Source organism: Mus caroli, unplaced genomic scaffold (genome assembly GCF_978045245.1).
Source record: "Mus caroli unplaced genomic scaffold, Mus_caroli_1 scaffold_19, whole genome shotgun sequence".
In the NCBI taxonomy this organism is placed as follows: domain Eukaryota; kingdom Metazoa; phylum Chordata; class Mammalia; order Rodentia; family Muridae; genus Mus; species Mus caroli.
This window is the reverse complement of record NW_028227274.1, coordinates 7507455-7527163: the sequence shown is the minus strand read 5'-3', so window position 1 is coordinate 7527163 and position 19709 is coordinate 7507455. Positions and strand designations below refer to the sequence as shown.

The following is a 19709-nucleotide window of genomic DNA, read 5'->3' as shown; positions in this document are numbered from 1 at the left end:
TACACACAGAAAAACCCTGTCTCAAAAAACCAAAAAAAATAAAAAAAAAATAATAAAAATAAATAAACAAATAAAAATAAAAAATCATGTGTATGCATGTGTGTTTATGTGTAGGTTTCGTGCACATTCATGTGATAAGGACAGAGGCTAGAGGATGCCATCAGGTCCCATGGTAATGGAGTTATAAGCAGTTTGAGCTGCTCGTGGTAGGCGCTAGGAACCAAACCCTCATACTTTGCCAGAAGCAGCATGCAGTCTTAACTGCTTAGCATAAGTCTTGCATTATGAAGTCACCTGGATAACTGTAGTAACTAAGATGCTTACTGATCTATCCATTATTTTTTTCCTCACCATTATGAAAACTTGACTTTAGTTTGTTCATATCTAACTAGGAAACACATTCTTCAAGAGTTCCTGGGTTGGAGAGAAAACAAGCTGGGTTTTGTAAATTGTGATGGCTAACCTTTGGAAAGACAGCAACATGATCAGCGCTCTGTCTCCTTCTGTCTTACCATTTATCCTTCTGAAGCACTGGATTCTTCTAGGGATCCATCCTTCCTTCTCAGCCTGTCTTTTCCTTTCATGGCTAATATTAACCTTGATGGTTTTACCTACAGGTTGTAGCTTTCCTGACTCCATATGTCCACACAATCTTCTCCTAGAGAATCTGTCCCTCCTGCCATAGTTCCTCTCTCAGGTGACAGGATCAGTAGCTCAGAAAGATGGGTGTTGGCTGAGACACACCATCCTCAGGCCCACATTAGCCTGCCAGGCCCATCTGATTTCATTTCCTGAGGGCTCTCATTTTGCCTTCCCTTTCCCAACTGGTTACCACTCTGGCTGGGGACCTCGGCATCTCTCACTTAAACTAGCAAGATGACCTTGCAGCAGCATTTCTACCTCTTGCCTTTTACATGTTACTGCCCATATAATTTGGTTTGAATCCTAGAACAGGTCATTTCTCTGTTCTGTAAGTGTAAGGTAAACTCCATGCTCCTCAGCCTGCCTTCCTGCGGCTCTTTTCTCATCTACCAACCACTCACCTTATTTATTTATTTATTTATTTATTTATTTATTTATTTATTTATATGAGTAAACCATTGCTCTCTTCAGACATACCAGAAGAGAGCATCAGATCCCATTACAGGTGGTTGTGAGCCACCATGTGGCTGCTGGGATTTGAACTCAGGACCTTTGGAGGAGCAGCCGATGCTCTTAACCACTGAGCCATCTCTCCAGCCCCACTCCCTCCTCATTTTAAGACTATTCTCCTCTAAGGATCCACCCACAATTATTCCTGAAATGCTGGCTACAGCACACTATCAGCTTACTGGGTTTGAGATACGATTTGTTTTATAGCCTCAGTGGCTAGTCGCAGCAGAGACATAAGGAATGCTTGCTGAGCAGAATCAAACTCTGGCTGTCGTCTCTGTGTCACGTTGACTCCTCTGGTTGGAACATAGTGAGGCAGAGCTTTGTCTAGCTCTGCGTTATTTTAGGCAGCTCCGTGGCTGTCTTCAACTGGCAGCTTCAAGTAACGTGAGCATCTGTTTTTCAAATATTTGTCAATGAAATTTCACACAAGTCTTTTGGTATTTATGAAAAAAGAAAGGAGGGAGGGGAGGGAGACATCACCTGCAACAAAAGGCTTTCCTACAACCTGCAAAGATAAAGGCAGTGGTTTCACAACATTCTTATTCCGGGTCAGGTCCTGAGCTCCACTTAAATTGATTGCAGAATTAGCTGGACTGAGAGCCGGCGAATCTTAAAATGAGAGAGGTTGTTTAAATTAGTGAGCATTTCTATATGCAGGAGAAAAGTTAATTTGGCATGGGTGAGCTGAGAAAAACAGGAAAGAGGATTTAGTTCTTCCCTGGACCAGAGGCTTTAGGAAGAATCCCTATGCTTGCAGGTTTAATTAATTTTTATTTAAAATACATGCACTAGGATTTAGTATGTTAGGTGCCACTATAAGTACTTCAAATATATTAGTTTCCTTGATCCGTGTAACTTTTGTACTTTAGGTCATGGTAGGTAGTCAAACTCAGACATATGTCATTGGCATATCTACATCCATATCCAAACTATGTCCACAGTTCCTTCAAAAGCACATTTTAATGAAACATATCTATCAATATACAAATAAGTTTCTTATGTGTGTGTATGTGATTGAACTTGTGTACATATATGTGTCTATGAATACATATGTGCAGATGTATGTGTATGTGTACATGTGTGTGTATATGGAAGACAGAGGTCATGTCAAGCATTTTTTTCAATTGCTCGGCACTTTGGTTTTTGAGACAGGGTTTTCCTGAACCTGGGGCTCATTGATCTAGCAAACCCGGCTAGCTACTGAGCCACAGGGGTCCCTTGTCTCACTCCCAGCACTGGATTGACAAGTGCTCTGCTGCTCTGTCTGTAATCCAAGCATGTGTGAGGATGACACACAAGTTCAAGGTCAACCTGGAATAGATGGGAACTCAAAAAAAAACCCAAAAAACAAAAAACAGGAGTGGGTTTCCCTGTAGCCTAGCTTTCAGAGAATCAGAAGATGCTAAGCAGGTTGCTATGGGAGAAAACTCATGAAGAATCACATGCAGCTGTGAACTCTGAAAGTTACAATGTTGAGTAGCACAATGAGATGTCACAGATGCAGTAACAACTTGAGTCTTTTTGTTTGTTTGTTTTTGTTTTTGTTTTTCAAGACAGGGTTTCTCTGTGTAGCCCTGGCTGTCCTGGAACAACTTGAGTCTTATGGGGATAACCAACCACTTTCTAAGTGGATTTAAGGCCTGCTCCACAGGAAGAAACAATGCCTGGTGCTGTAAACCTGACAGAGGTCCCTGGCTGTGGAGCTCATTAGTCCTACTCGGGAACCTAGTAATATTGTTTTGCTCAATAGACATAGAATCAGAATGGCCTCTCCACTTGGGTCTCCCTACCCACAGCTCAGTGCAGTTCTCAGGCATCACGGGAGAACCTTCTTTGTGGAGTGGACAGTAGTTCACACAGAAACTCACAACTGCTTAAAGTGAAGAAAATGAGTGACTGTGGAGTCACAAATGTGTCAGTCATAAATGGATCAGCCATTTCCCATGCCTCTCTCCAAGACTCAGGGAATATCAAGGGAGCAAGGATGGAAAGATTATAGGAACAAGAGTTTGGGAGAGGTGGGGTGAAGTAGTGTCTTCTAGAGATGACACAGTCATGAACTCAAAGCAGCTCCAGCCACACAGACCTGGATTCCAGCATGGATGGAGAGGGGCTCATGCACTCCCACCTCCAGCTGAGGAACTATGGTCTCCATACTACAGGGGATGGCTTGAAACCCATGAGTACATGAGCAGAGCAAAGAGGACTCAGTGGCTCATTAAGCAAAAAAAGGACACGAAGTTGGAGGAACCAGCAGGGTAGGGAGTGTACCCAAGGGGAGGGGAGAGGCGGAGTTGGGGGTGAATATGATTAAAATGCATTGTGTGCATACACTAAATCCTCCAAGAAGCAATGAAAATATGATGTTTTAAAAGGGTGTGGAAGCAAGTGACAAGGCTCAGTAGATAAAGTGGTCAGTGAGAAACACAACGGCCTGGGTTCAGATCCCCAGGACTCACGCAAAAAGCTGAACTTTTTGACATACACATAAGGTACAGTGCATTGTTATAAAACATGTAATATCTAAGTTTATTGATTATATTTAATAAGCCCATTCAATATTAAATTATATGTTTATAAAAGTACTAAAATTATAACTACAAATAAGTTGCACAGAAGAGGTAAAAAGTTATATTGTGAAATGTTAAAAAAAACTAAGTAAATGAAAATATATCATGTGCTCCTGGGTCAGGAGACTTAGTAACAGTAAGATGACACTACTGCCCAAGCATTAAATGCAATAGCCAAACGATATCCCTCTCAGAAAATGCAGAAATGATGCTCATAATCTTGGCATTATGCAAGTATTTCTTAGGTATGAGTCAAGAACATAAGCAGTAAAAGAAAAAAAAAGATGAATGAGATGGGTTTCATCAGAAGACAAAAGATAAATGAGTTGGAATTCATGAAAACAGAAACAAAGCTTGTGTTCAAAGGACATAATCAAAGGAGTGAACGAACTGGGTGTGAACTCCTTTAGTCTCAATGCTCTGGAGGGAGAGGCAGGAAGCTCTGTGTGTGTGTGTGTGTGTGTGTGTGTGAGAGAGAGAGAGAGAGAGAGAGAGAGAGAGAGAGAGAGAGAGAGAGAGAGAGAGAGAGAGAGAAACAAATGTCTGTACATAGGAACTACCTACAAATGTTATCAGAATTATCTTCGTTTTATTGGTTGATTGGTTGTTGATTGAGAATTGAACATGCTGCCCATAGTCCTCCAGTGAGCCCCAGATAGTCCAATAAGTCTCCAAATGTTAACAGAAATACCCACTAGCTGATAATTGGATAAACAAATTACAGTTTGTTTAGAGAATAGAATATTACTCATCAGTGAAAGGAGATAGATCACCAGAACATGCTACAAATGAGTCAAATGGAAGAACCCAGTTGGTAAATGTCAATAAAATGTTCAGAGTACAGAGTCAGCAGAAACAGAAGGCAGACTTAGAACTGCTCTCAGATGAGTAGAGGATTAAGCAGGGAGCACGAGGTTTCTCCTCAGGGTGAAGAGAGACTCTATTGAACATGGTGGTGCACGTAGGCAGGAAGAACAAGAGTTCCAAACAAGGCTGAGCTTTATGTGAGTTCATGTACCAATAGCTCACCACATCCACCAACTTGCAAACTTTTAATGAATTGTATGATGTAAGAATTACATGTCAGGGCTGGAGAGATGGCCCAGCAGTTAAGAGCACTGACTGCTCTTCCAGAGGTCCTGAGTTCAATTCCCAGCAACCACATGGTGGCTCACAACCATCTGTAATGTGATCTGATGCCCTCTTCTGGTGTGTCTGAAGAGAGCAACAGTGTTCTCACATAAAATAAACAAAATCTTTTTTTAAAAAAAGAATTATGTCAATAAATCATTCTTTAAAATGGTGCAAGCACTTCCATAATATAAACAAATCTTTAAAAAGAAAAACATGATGTAAGTAAAACAGAGGAACACATGTGATAGCACAGATAATTCACTACACATGATCAACAAAACCAGAAAGACAGAACAGGCTACTGCTGGTGCCCTGCATCTCACTGGCCACTTTTAATGTCAGTAGGAGTTCCAGCAGAGAGTGCCCTGTGAACTCACTTTCTTGAAGAACGTCTCCTACAAGTTCACATCTGGCTTTTCCAGCTTTTTGTCTCTGGATCTTCTTCAAGACCATCGGGACCCCTGAACATTATAAACCAGTCCAGAAATGTGAGGGAATATAATGCTTCAGAGGCAGCTCTCAATTCCTGAACTGCCTCATAGACAAAAGCCATGAAATGAACCCCCCAGCCTCCCATCTTTAGAAGGTAATTCTGGAAGGTCTTCGGTATGCTTCTTAGTGAATCTGATTGATGCAGACCTTTTAGGGCTAGAATAATCACATAGAAAACACTTACACTGGCTTACTCTTGCTTCTTGGGACCACTTCCCAAATAAAACCCAATACTGAAGTTCTTATCTTAGGTCCTAATTCTATTGGGACTCAAATCATGTCAACAATTTAAAAGAGAAAAAGGCAAAAAAACAAACCAACCAAAACCAAACCAACCAACCAAACAAAAAAACCCCAGAGTTCATAGAAAAGTTAAATATCTTAAGAGATTCAACGTCAACAATAAGATGTAAGTGAAAACCACACTCAGATATCATTGTTCCATGTTGGAATGAAAAAACCCAAATGTTTCCATGATAAATTCTGTTAGCATCTGTGCAAAAATGAACTGCCACGTTACACTGGCTCAACCTCCCTGGAGACTGGATCTGTCGAGATTACGAATGAGTACATATTAGCTCAGCAACTTCTGGACATTGATACACAAATAATAAGTGGTATGTGAGCCTGGCAGTGATGGCACATACCTTTAATCCCAGCACTCTTGAGGCAGAGGCAGGTGGATCTCTGAGTTTGAGGTGAGCCTGGTCTATAGAGGGAGTTTCAGGATAACCAGGGCTACACAGAGAAACCCTGTCTCAAAGAACCAAACCAGCCAACCAAACAGACAAAGCAAACAAACAAAAAACTCAGGATATATGTTGACATTACTCATTGCTGAATTATTTGGAAGCAATATATACACCCTCCAGTGCTGGATCAGATAATTATGGTACATCTGAGAAGATGGCAATTCATTGCACTAAAAATAAGTGAGGATGCTTTCTACCTGGAAAGACCTCTCAGATGTAGCAATATGAAAGTTAGACATGCAGGCAGTGTACAATCTGCTGCTTCTGGAGCGAGCAGGTGCATCAAGGAGAATTGGTACTTGTCCTTGATTGAATAGACATAAAGATGTCTTGATTCTTTTGTATCAGTGTGAACAAGTATCTGATGGAAGTAACTTAATTTTGGTTCATGGTTTCAGTTCATCATGTTCAAGCCATACCAGGCACATAAAAAACTAATTATAGTGACTATTGCTTGTAGACAGGCATATAGAAGGTAGGTGAGAAACTTACTGTTCATATATGAACATCTCATAGATGTGCACATGTATGCAAACACACACAGAGAGATATTAGCTAGGGTTTCTATTGCTGTAATGAAACACCATGACCAAAGACCTAAAGCAACTTGGGGAGGAAAGGGTTTATTCAGCTTCTACTTCAACCTCACAGTTCATTATCAAAGGGAGTCAGACAGGAACTCAAACTGCAGGAACACAGGAGCTGATGCAGAGGCCATGGAGGTCTGCCACTTACTGGCTTGTTCCTCACTGTGTGCTTGGACAGCTTTCCTATAGAAACCAGGACCACCATCCCAGGGATGGCCACACCCACAATGGGAGGGCCCTTCATCGTTGATCACTAATTAAGAAAATGCCTTACAGGTTAGCCTACAACCCAATCTTATAGAGGCATTTTCTCAACTGAGGCTCCTTCCTATCTGATGACTGTAGTTTGTGTCAAGTTGACATACAACTAGCCAGGTATTCTTAAAGATGTTAGACATTTCAAAATAGCAGAATAAATTGATTTTAATAAATAAAGATAAAAATGCTTACATGTAGGTTGACAAATGGTATCTGAAGTGTTTATTAAATATATAAAGTGATAGTTTAGTTCAGTAGTGGTTACACTGAAGTGATTTTAATTTGTTTTTGTTTTTGTTTTGTTTTGTTTTTCGAAACAGGGTTTCTCTGTATAGCCCTGGCTGTCCTGGAATTCACTTTGTAGACCAGGCTGGCCTCAAACTCAGAAATCAGCCTGCCTCTGCTGGCAGTGCTGGGATTAAAGGCATGTGCCACCACTCCCGGCTGATTTTAATTTTTTAAACGATTTGTTTATTTGTATTTTATGTGTATATATCTGCATGTGTGTTTGTGCATCCCATGTATGGTGGTGCTGGAGGAGGCCAGAAGAGGGATTCAGCGTAGTATTTTATGGGATTCTTGAGTGTGTGAACAAATGGGTTTCTGATTCCTCTGTTTCTCTCCCTCTTTTCCTTCTGTTGGTTTGCCTTGTTCAACTTTGATTTGATGTCTTTTGTTTCAGTTTATTATATTTTATTTTGTTATTGCCTCTTAGGGACATGTTCTTTTCTAATAAGAGTCATAAGTCAATAAGAGGATCCAGATGGGAGGGGAAGTGGAGAGGTACTGGGAGGAGTAGAGGGAGGGAAGAGCTATTTGAATCTTTATCCTCACGTTTCCTGGTGCCTCTTTGTAATTCTTCTCCCCCTGCTTTCTATTGTTATATAAATTTCTTCCCATTATATTGCTGATGAACACTTGAATGCTAGCTTAATCAATTGTGAGGAGCACTTGTGAAGAAGAGTCATGTAGATGACTCTTACAAGAGTTTCTTTAGGGAATAGCTAGATCATAGAATGCCCATACTTTCTACTCTATTCAAAAATCACTGGCAATGTGGTACAGTGACTAACATTCTTTATGTTAGATATTTTAAATATTTAAAAGTTTTCCTTGTGTGTGCCAGCTTGCCTGTATGTGCACCACGTACACATGGGACCTACAGAAGTCTGACAGGGCCATCAGATTCCCTGGAACCTGAGTGAAGGGTGGTTGTTAGCCACCTGTCTCTCCATGCTACTAGGAATTGAATCTGGATTCTCTGCAAGATTAGCAAAAACTCTTAGCTTCTAAGCCATCTCTCCAGTCACATAATTATCTCTTTACCAAGAGTGCTTTTTCTGGTTTTTGAAATTTGGCCAACATTTTACTATTGTATTGGCATATTTGAAATTATTGTGAATTTGATAGATATATAAAAGCTTTACCTATTCCCCCCTTCTCTTTGTTTTTTGCCTTCTTTTCTTTCCCTTTCTTTTCTTTTTTCTTTTCCAGATAGGTTCCTATGTGTAGCCGTGGCTGTTCTGGAACTCATTCTGTAGAACAGGCTGGCTTTGAACTTAAGATATCTACCTGCCCCTACTTTCTGAATGCCAGGATTAAAGGTGTGTGCCACCATGTCCTGCAGCGTCTTCTGTTTTTAATGTAGTATTCCTTATTACTACTGTGGATAATTATGTTTCCATGTTAACTATTCATATTTCTTGTTTTATGAGGTGCCTACTAACATAATTTCTCATATCTTCACATTGATTTGTCTTTTTCTTATTAGTTCAAAGGTGCCATTTTCTTTGAAACTAACTCTCTATTAATTTTACATATTTTATATATTCTTATTGCTTCCTAATTTATGGGATTTTTAAAATTCTGGTTCTCTTTAATAACACAAAGTTATGATTTTAATATAGTGAAATGTGAGTCTTTTCTTTTACAATCAACATTTTGTGTTTCTACTTTTGAGACATTCTTCCTGGATCTTCAATCATATTTTAAATATCTTCTAAAAGCCCCATATATTTTTTACATTTATATCTTCTAGCTACCTGGGATTTTTTTAATATGAAGAATAAAAGAGGGAATCAGTTTCACTCCTATATAAGATGTCGAATTTCTGGGTACCATTTACAGAAAGGTTCCACTGCTCAGCAAGTTGTTCCTGTTAAGTTTGAAATGCACATGTGTGATTTGAATCTGGTTTTGGATTTTTTCCTCTACTCCAGTGTATCTATTCCTGTGTAAGTCCACCTGCCTTCGTTATACATCTATGTCATGCTTGGCTGATACTGAGGCAAGCGTTCTTGTCTGGTATTATTCTGACTTCTTTAAAACACAAGCTACAAGAGTAAGAAGTTACTACTACAGTGGCTCACAGAGAAGGATATCCCAGTTCATAGTCAGCGTCTCTGACTGCAGTAACAGGGATGACCTCATGAGACACTTTTCCAGGTTCATGTGAATGTCTCAATTATTTAGAATTAGAAAGAAGAAAACTGAGGAAAATGCTTTGCTTTATTGTGGGTCTGGGGATCAAATCCAGGACCCCACACATGTAAAGCAAGTGAGCTACAACTGAGCTACATTTTCCAACTAAGAAAGTGCTTTGATGTACATACTCATTTTTATGCCAAATCAATCATATAACAAAATTACAGTATTTTTTCATGGAGAAATGGCCCATAGAGACAAAACTGAGCCATCCCACTAAGTCATACAATAGCCTTCCTGACAGAATTTTTGTTAAAGTCATTCCATTATTGGTTTTGGCAGGCCTTACATAGCTCATCTTAGGCCTAGTGGTAGATAAACACATTATCTTCATTTGGAAAAATGTTAAACATCCCAGGACTAATATACATCTTTCAGGTACTGGGATAGACAGAAAAGCAAAGTGAGACATTTGGAGATTTGGGCTAAGAATGTATGGCTATAGTGGGAGCTCAGAGGACCAGGTGCTGAAATGTGCATAGTATAGACTGTCCTGACAATGTTTAAAATTGAAAGGACTCTACTGGATATTACTAAAGGAGTTGTCTACATTTTCTCCATGTTTCAAAACTGTGAGAAGTTCAATTTAAACATTGATAGACTGCTTAATTTGGTAAGGGAATTTCAAGACAGATTAGCATCCAGATTGTGACATGGTTATTGCTGGTGTCTTTTAGTTACACTTAATGATAATTAAGAACAAAAAGCAGAGAAGAGTGTTTGAAAAGCATGTAGTCTGGAGAGAAAAGGAACAAACTGAAAGTTATAGACAAGAAAGGTGTGCATGTGTTTATATGTGTGTCAGTATGCATGTATGTGTGTGTATATTTGAGTGTGTGTATGTATGTGTGAGAGTGTGTATGTGTGTGAGTATGTGTATATGTGTGAGTGTATAAGTCTGAGTGTGCAATTATGTGCATATAAGTAATGTATGTGAGTGTATGAGTATGTATATCTGTGAGAGTTGTATATATGTTTGTATGTGAATGTGTATATGTGTGTATATATATATATACATATATGTATATGTATATATATATATATGAATGTGTATGTATGTGCATGAACATATGTATGTGTGTATGGATGAGTGTATGTGCATAGGAGAGTGTCTGAGTGCATATATGTATGTGTTTTAAAAGAAGATTAGAACCATTAAAGAGAAACCAAGCATCTAATACTACAGCAATAAGGTACTTTAAGTGTATTTCAGAAATCAGCCAGATCCTACCATCACAGGGTCCAATGTATATAATTATAAATTAATTTGAAAGACTCATTTGGGAAGAAACTACATCTAGCATGCTTTGCTCCCAGAGGCTTTCCCAGGGAAGTGTTTTTCTGGGTTTCTTGTCCAGGTACCCAGAAACCACTGTAACCATAATTCAAGGGGGTCCAGCTAACGACCACTTAAGCTAATGGCAACTTGGTCATCTATATAGTCCTGTTTTTTGGGGCATTAAGAATACAAGGGTTCCTAGAGTCATAGTAATTTCTAAGATTCCAGAGAAAAGCCTTTGAGTCTAGGCAATGGGTAGCAGGTTTGGATTCCCTTCCAGAAGCCTCTGAGATAATGTTATATAAAACTATGAGGGTAAAAATCCATGGCTGCAATAGAGATTCGAGGATAAACATAAAGAATATCTGCTAAGGAAAGCTGAAAGCAATGTGGACCCAATCCATGAGAAGCCATATGGTTTGTAAACACCAAGGCCATAGGACAGGGTTGTATAAGCCTGCTGGTGTTTGTATGGTGGCGTTGTACACCAGGCATGGAGCTGCAGGATTTGGTGTCTGCCTTACTGTGCCTCAGTCTTTCTTTCTTCCTTCCTTCCTTCCTTCCTTCCTTCCTTCCTTCCTTCCTTCCTTCCTTCCTTCCTTTCTCTCTCTCTCTCTCTCTCTCTCTCTCTTTCTTTCTTTTTTCTCCACATTTCTTCTTTCTATGGTCCTGTTCTTCCCTTTTGGAATAGGATGTTCTCTTTGTGTCACTGAAAGTTTAAAGTATGTAATTTATTTTGATTTTAGAGGGGCCCATGAGTGATTATCTTGAATCACAGCAGGGATTTTGGACTTGTCCACCCATTCCTACTGCTGTGGTATTCTGTCTAACCATATGAGGTCAAGCAACCATAGGCCAAGCCTTAAAAACCATAAACTAAAATAAACCTTTTCTATCTCAAATAAAATGGTCTGGAGAAACTGGAAAGCCACATATAAAACAATAACTTAGAATATTACATACACAAAATTAATTCAAAATGGCTACTCAGCTTAACTTCAAGGAGTTATGACAACAACATTTTTATTAGAAACTTAGACTCTCAGAGACCAGTCTGCACAGGTGAGCTCACGGACTGCGAAGGGCAAGCTCATGGACTGCAGAAGCAACACAGCTTCTGGGACAGGCAGAAGCCACACAGCTTCTGGGACAGACCCAGTTTCAGGCTCCAGACATCTGGGCACCTTCCCCGCCAGAGGAGAGGTTTCCGCCCAGGAGGGCTCTTCCAGAGCAGGTGAGGGAGCCATCTTGGGCCCCGGATCCTTCAGAGACTAGTCTGTGCAGGTGAGAGTGTGGACTACAGAAGCGACACAGCTTCTGGGACAGGCAGAAGCGGCACAGGGATAGACCCCGTTTCAGGCTCCTGTGTCCCTCGGAGACCAGTCTGTGCAGGTGAACGTGCAGACTGCAAATGTATATCTTCTGGGACAGGCCCTGTTTCGGGCCTTCATCTTCAGCCAGGAGGCAGGTCTGAACGCCAGATTTCTGTGCACCTTCCCTGCAAGAGGAGAGCTTGCCTGCAGAGAGTACTCTGACCACTGAGACTCAGGAGAGAGCTAGACTCCCAGGTCTGCTGACAGAGGCTAACAGAATCACAGGAGGAACAAGCTCCAACTAGAGACAACTATATCAACTAACTCCAGAGATTCCAGATGGTGAAAGGCAAACGTAAGAATCTTACTAACAGAAACCAAGACCACTCAACATCATCAGAACACAGCACTCCCACCTCGCCCAGTCCTGGGAACCCCAACACACTTGAAAAGCAAGACTCAGATTTAAAATCATATCTCATGATGCTGGTAGAGGACATCAAGAAGGGCTTTAATAACTAACTTAAAGAAATATGGGAGAACACTGCTAAAGAGGTAGAAGTCCTTAAAGAATTACAGGAAAAAATAACCAAACAGATGATGGAACCGAACAAACCATCCAAGACCTAAAAATGGAAGTAGAAACAATAAAGAAAACCCAAAGTGAGACAACGCTGGAGATAGAAACCATAGGAAAGAAGTCTGTAACCATAGATGCAAGCATCAGTAACAGAATACAAAAGATGGAAGAGAGAATCTCAGGTGCAGAAGGTTCCATAGAGAACATGGGCACAACAATAAAAGAAAATGCAAAATGTAAAAAGATCCTAAGTCAAAACATCCAGGAAATCCAGGACACAATGAGGAGACCAAACCTACAGATAATAGGAGTAGATGAGAATGAAGATTTTCAACTTAAAGGGCCAGAAAATATCTTCAACAAAATTATAGAAGAAAACTTCCCAAACCTAAAGAAAGAGATGCCCAGGAACATACAAGAAGCCTACAGAACTCCAAATAGACTGGACCAGAAAAGAAATTCCTCCCTACACATAATAATCAGAACAACAAATGCACTAAATAAAGATAGAATATTAAAAGGAGTAAGGGAAAAAGGTCAAGTAACATATAAAGGCAGGCCTATTAGAATTACACCAAACTTCTCACCAGAGACTATGAAAGCCAGAAGATCCCGAACAGATGTCATGCAGACACTAAGAGAACACAAATGCCAGCCCACGCTACCATACCCAGCAAAACTCTCAATTACCATAGATGGAGAAACCAAAGTATTCCATAATAAAACCAAATTCACACAATATCTTTCCATGAATCCAGCCCTTCAATGGATAATAAAGGGAAAACACCAACACAAGGACAGAAACTACACCCTAGAAAAAGCAAGAAAGTAATCCTTCAACAAACTTAAAAGAAGACAGCCCCAAGAACAGAATTCCAACTGTAACAACAAAAATAACAGGAAGCAACAATTACTTTTCTTTAATTTCTATTAACATCAATGGACTCAATTCCCCAATAAAAAGACATAGACTAATAGACTGGCTAATATAAACAGGACCCAACATTTTGTTGCTTACAAGAAACCCACCTCAGGGAAAAAGACAGACACTACTTCAGAGTGAAAGGCTGGAAAACAATTTTCCAAGCAAATGGTCCGAAGAAAGAAGCTGGAGTAGCCATTCTAATATCGAATAAAATTGACTTGCAACCCAAAGTTATCAAAAATGATGAGGAGGTGTACTTCATACTCATCTATCAAAGGTAAAATCTACCAGATGAACTCTCAATTCTGAATATCTATGCTCCAAATACAAGGGCAGCCACATTCATTAAAGAAACTTTAGTAAAACTCAAAGCACACATTGCACCTCACACAATAAGAGTGGGAGACTTCAACACTCCACTCTCACCAATGGACAGATCCTGGAATCAGAAACTAAACAGAGACACATGGACACTAACAGAACTTATGAAACAAATGGATTTAATAGATTTCTACAGAACATTTTATCCTAAAACAAAAGGATATACCTTCTTCCCAGCACCACATGGTACCTACTCCAAAATTGACCATATAATTGGTCACAAAACAGGCCTCCACAGATACAAAAATATTGAAATTATCGCATGCATCCTATCTGATCACCATGGACTAAGACTGATCTTCAATAACAACATAAAAAATAGAAAGCCAACATTCACATGGAAACTAAACAACACTCTACTCAATGATTTCTTGGTCAAGGAAGAAATAAAGAAAGAAATGAAAGACTTTTTAGAGTTTAATGAAAATGAAGCCACAACATACCCAAACATATGGCACACAATGAAGACAGTCCTAAGAGGAAAACTCAGAGCTCTGAGTGCCTCCAAAAAGAAACTAGAGAGAGCGTACACTAGCAGCCTGACAGCACACCTAGAAGCTCTAGAACGAAAGGAAGCAAATTCACTTAAGAGGAGTAGAAGGCAGGAAATAATCAAACCCAGGGCTGAAATCAACCAAGTGGAAACAAAAAGAACTATTCAAAGAATCAATCAAACCAGGAGCTGGTTCTTTGAGAAAATCAACAAGATAGATAAATCCTTAGCCAGTCTAACTAGAGGGCACAGGGACAGTATCCTAATTAACAAAATTAAAATGAAAAAGGAGACATAACATCATCAGATCCTACTACAAAAGGCAATAATCAACAAAACTGGAAAACCTGGATAAAATGGACAACTTCCTAGACAGATACCAGGTACCAAAGTTAAATCAGGATCAAGTTAACGGTCTAAACAGTCCCATTTCCCCTAAAGAAATAGAAGCAGTCATCAATAGTCTCCCAACCAAAAAAAAGCCCAGGACCAGATGGGTTTAGTGCAGAGTTCTATCAGACCTTCAAAGAAGATCTAATTCCAACCCTTCTCAAACTATTCCACAAAATAGAAATGGAAGGTACTCTACCAAATTCAATCTATGAAGGCACAATTACTCTGATACACAAACCACACAAAGATCCAACAAAGAAAGAGAACGTCAGACCAATTTCCCTTATGAATATTGATGCAAAAATACTCAATAAAATCCTGGCAAACCGAATCCAAGAACACATCAAAACGATCATCCATCATGACCAAGTAGGCTTCATCCCAGGGATGCAGGGATGGTTTAATATACAGAAATCCATCAACGTAATCCACTATATAAACAAACTCAAAGACCAAAACCACATGATCATCTCATTAGATGCTGAGAAAACATTTGACAAAATCCAACACCCCTTCATGATAAAAGTCATGGAAAGATCAGGAATTCAAGGCCCATACCTAAACATAATAAAAGCAATATACAGCAAACCAGTAGCCAACATCAAACTAAATGGAGAGAAGCTGGAAGCAATCCCACTAAAATCAGGGTCTAGACAAGGCTGCCCACTTTTTCCCTACCTATTCAATATAGTACTTGAAGTCCTAGCCAGAGCAATTCGATAACAAAAGGAGATCAAAGGGATACAAATTGGAAAGGAAGAAGTCAAAATATCACTATTTGCAGATGATCTGGTAGTATATATAAGTGACCCCAAAAGTTCCACCAGAGAACTCCTAAACCTGATAAACAGCAGTGCAGTAGCTGGATATAAAATTAACTCAATCAAATCAATGGCGTTTCTCAACACAAAGGATAAACAAGCTGAGAAAGAAATTAGGGAAACACTTGTCTCTAGCTGCATATGTATCAAAAGATGGCCTAGTCGGCCATCACTGGAAAGAGAGGCCCATTGGACTTGCAAACTTTATATGCCCCAGTACAGGGGAACTCCAGGGCCAAAAAGGGGGAGTAGGTGGGTAGGGGAGTGGGGGGATATGGGGGACTTTTGGGATAGTATTGGAAATGTAAATGAGGAAAATACCTAATAAAAAATTTAAAAAAAAAAGAAATTAGGGAAACAACACCCTTCATAATAGTCACAAATAATATAAAATACCTTGGTGTGACTCTAACTAAGGAAGTGAAAGATCTGTATGATAAGAACTTCAAGTCTCTGAAGAAAGAAATTGAAGAAGATCTCAGAAGATGGAAAGATCTCCCATTAATGGCAGGATTAATATAGTAAAAATGGCTATCCTGCCAAAAGCAATCTACAGATTCAACGCAATTCCCATAAAAATTCCAACTGAATTTTTCACTGAGATAGAAAGGGCAATTTGCAAATTCATCTGGAATAATAAAAAACCTATGATAGCAAAAACTATTCTCAACAATAAAAGAACCTCTGGTGGAATCACCATTCCTGACATTAAGCTGTACTACAGAGCAATTGTGATAAAAAAAAAAAAAAAAAAAAAAAAAAAAAAAAAAAACCTTATGGTACTGGTACAGTGACAGACAGGTAGATCAATGGAATAAAATTGAAGACTCAAAAATGAATCCACACACCTCTGGTTACTTGATCTTTGACAAGGGAGCTAAAATCATCCAGTGGAAAAAAGACAGCATTTTCAACAAATGGTGCTAGCACAACTGGCGGTTATCTTGTAGAAGAATGCGAATTGATCCATTCTTATCTCTTTGTACAAAGCTCAAGTCTAAGTGGATCAAAGACCTCCACATAAAACCAGAGACGCCGAAATTAATAGAGGAGAAAGTGGGAAAAAGCCTCAAAGATATGGACACAGGGGGAAAAATTCCTAAACAGAACAGCAATGGCTGGTGCTGTAAGATCAAGAATTGACAAATTGGACCTCATGAAACTGCAAAGCTTCTGTAAAGCAAAAGACACTGTCAATAAGACAAGAAGGCCACCAACAGATTGAGAAAGGATTTTTACCAATCCTAAATCTGACAGGGGACTAATATCCAATATATACAAAGAGCTCAAGAAGCTGGACTCCAGAAAATCAAATAACCCCATTAAAAATGGGGTACAGAGCTAAACAAAGAATTCTCAACTGAGTAATACCGAATGGCTGAGGAACACCTGAAAAAACGTTCAACATCCTTAATCATCAGGGAAATGTAAATCAAAACAACCTTGAGATTCCACCTCACAGCAGTCAGAATGGCTAAGATCAAAAATTCAGGCGATAGCAGATGCTGGCAAGGATGTGGAGAAAGAGGAACACTCCTCCATTGTTGGTGGGATTGCAAGCTTGTACAACCACTCTGGAAGTCAGTCTGGAGGTTCCTCAGAACATTGGACATAATACTACTGGAAGATCCAGCAGTACCTCTCCTGGTCATATACCCAGAAGAAGGTCCAACTGGTAATAAGAACACATGCTCCACTATGTTTATAGCAGCCTTATTTATAATAGCCAGAAGCTGGAAAGAACCCAGATTCCGTCTCTCAACAGAACAATGGATACAGAAAATGTGGTACATTTACACAATGGAGTACTACTCAGCTATTAAAAACAATGAATTTGTGAAATTTTTGGACAAATGTATGTATCTGGAGGATATCATCCTTAGTGTGGTAACCCAATCACAAAAGAATTCATTGGATATGCACTCACTGATAAGTGGATATGAGTCCTGAAACATAGAACACCCAAGATACAATTTGCAAAACACAAGAAAATCAAGAAGAGGGAAGAACAACGGGTGGATACTTCATTCCTCCTTAGAATAGGGAAAAAATACCCATGAAAGGAGTTATAGAGTCAAAGTTTGGAGCTAAGATGAAAGGATAGACTATCCAGAGACTACCCCACCTGGGGATCCATCCCATAATCAGCCATCAAACCCAGATACTATTTCATAAGCCAGCAAGATTTTGCTGAAGGGACCCTGGTATAGCTGTCTCTTGTGAGGCTTTGCCAGTGCCTGGCAAATACAGAAGTGGATGCTCACAATCATGTATAAGATGGAACACAGGGCCCCCAATGGAGAAGCTAGAGAAAGCACCCAAGGAGCTGAAGGGTTCTGCAACCCTATAGGTGGAACAACAATATGAACTAACCAGTACCCCCAGAGCTTGTGTCTCTAGCTGCATATGTAGCAGAAGATGGCCTAGTCAGCCATCACTGGGAAGAGAGGCCTCTTGGTCTTGCAAACTTTATGTGCCCCAGTACAGGGGAATGCCAGGGCCAAGAAGTGGGAGTGGGTGGGTAGGGAAGCAGGGCGGGGGGAGGGTATAGGGAACTTTCGGGATAGCATTTGAATGTATATATATAGAAAATACCTAATTAAAAAAAAAAGAAACTTAGAAATTTTAAGACTTTGGGTTAGAAAATGTTTCCTTATCTGTTCTTGAATTTTTGTCCTGATTAAATACAGTGTGTATATGTGGGAGACAGATGTGTATAATGTAGGTAACTGAAGACACAGCTATCTTTGATGGTAAAATAATCCCCTGGGATTGGTGACTAGAATCTAAATAACCAATGACACAAAAGGTTGTATGAAAGTCTGCAGGGGCGAGTAGTGCAAGTTGGAACAGTCAAAGCTTGGTGAGTTGGATTCGAGACAGAGTCATGTGGGTAATAAATTAATCCTTGCTTCTAATACTGCACAATGTGTATTCACATTTCAAGATAAGAAACCTTGACTACCAGCAGTCCAATTATCTATAGATAGATGAATCTTAATGTATCAGAAAAACAATTTATACCTAATGTTTATCATGATACCATAATGCTAACATGAAATTCTTACAGCCTATTACAGTCAGTTTATGTTGGAAACTATCTGAGTTGCACCTAAATCTGCTAACCGTGAATTTCAGGGTCAAGTTATCTCTTGCCCTCTACCCAGGAATACTGAACTATGGTTCGGTCACTTGTGTTTACTGTGAGTCAGTCAGTGACCTTCTTTCTCTTCCTTGCTTATGTCTCCTTAGGACATCAGGGGATCCTTGGCTAAAGCCCAAATATTTGCAAAAGACTGATTTCTTCTTTCAGAACAACAATAAAAAATGTTTTCAAAACATATTTCCTGGTATGATTAATTAATTAATATTAGTGTTCATAACATTTTAATATTTTCAGGGGACAACTTGTTATTTATACATCTAGCCTACCTTGTAGAAAAGCTAGCATGGTTTATTGTTTTTTAATCCCTTCCATGAGTGGTTCTAAATCATGGGTTTGTTAGTCAAATACGGAAACCCTGCCTCACAACATTTGAAAAGGTTCTTAGAATGTAATGAACACTTGATATGCATTTATTAGAATGAATTAAATGTTAATTTTTAACACTATAGTTTTAAATTTTCATTTTATTATCTCCAAGGTCTAAGGGAAGATAACATACCATAAACCACATCAAATCACTAAAATAATATTCTAGGATAGCTATGCAGGCATGGTGCTGATATAATGAAGGCTGGTCTTTCAATGCCAAGAGCCAAATACCAACTTTTTTTCTTTCCCGAATAGCTAGTGACATGATTTACATTTATTTTAGAAAAAAAAAAAAAGATCTGTTTGTTGTCTTAGGTAATAGGCTCTATCTAAATATCCGGAGAGTTTAAAACTTTCTCCGGACCAGGAACATTGTTATTCAGGTTCAGTCAGATTTTGCTGACAATGGGCACACAGTAAGGTGTGTCCCACTGAAATTGGCCTCATTATACTTGTATTACTGTCGACATACTCTAATACTTCCTCCTTGTAAATAGTTTACCAGATCATGAGAGGCTCACATGAAATTTGAAAGTATCATGGTATATTGCTCATGG

At 39.3% G+C, this 19709-nt stretch overlaps 1 protein-coding gene across 2 annotated transcripts in view; it reads right to left on the bottom strand.

Annotated features, from left to right (window-relative positions):
- Window positions 1-19709, bottom strand: part of Greb1l (GREB1 like retinoic acid receptor coactivator) — a 237796-nt gene that overhangs the window by 62763 nt on the left and 155324 nt on the right. The window contains exon 8 of one of the 2 annotated variants that reach the window (XM_085833393.1): window positions 1636-1764. The exons of the other annotated variant lie outside the window; for it this stretch is intronic. Coding sequence (XP_085689519.1) covers window positions 1636-1764 — 129 coding nt within the window. The remainder of the gene's footprint in view (window positions 1-1635; window positions 1765-19709) is intronic. 2 annotated transcript variants of the gene reach the window in all.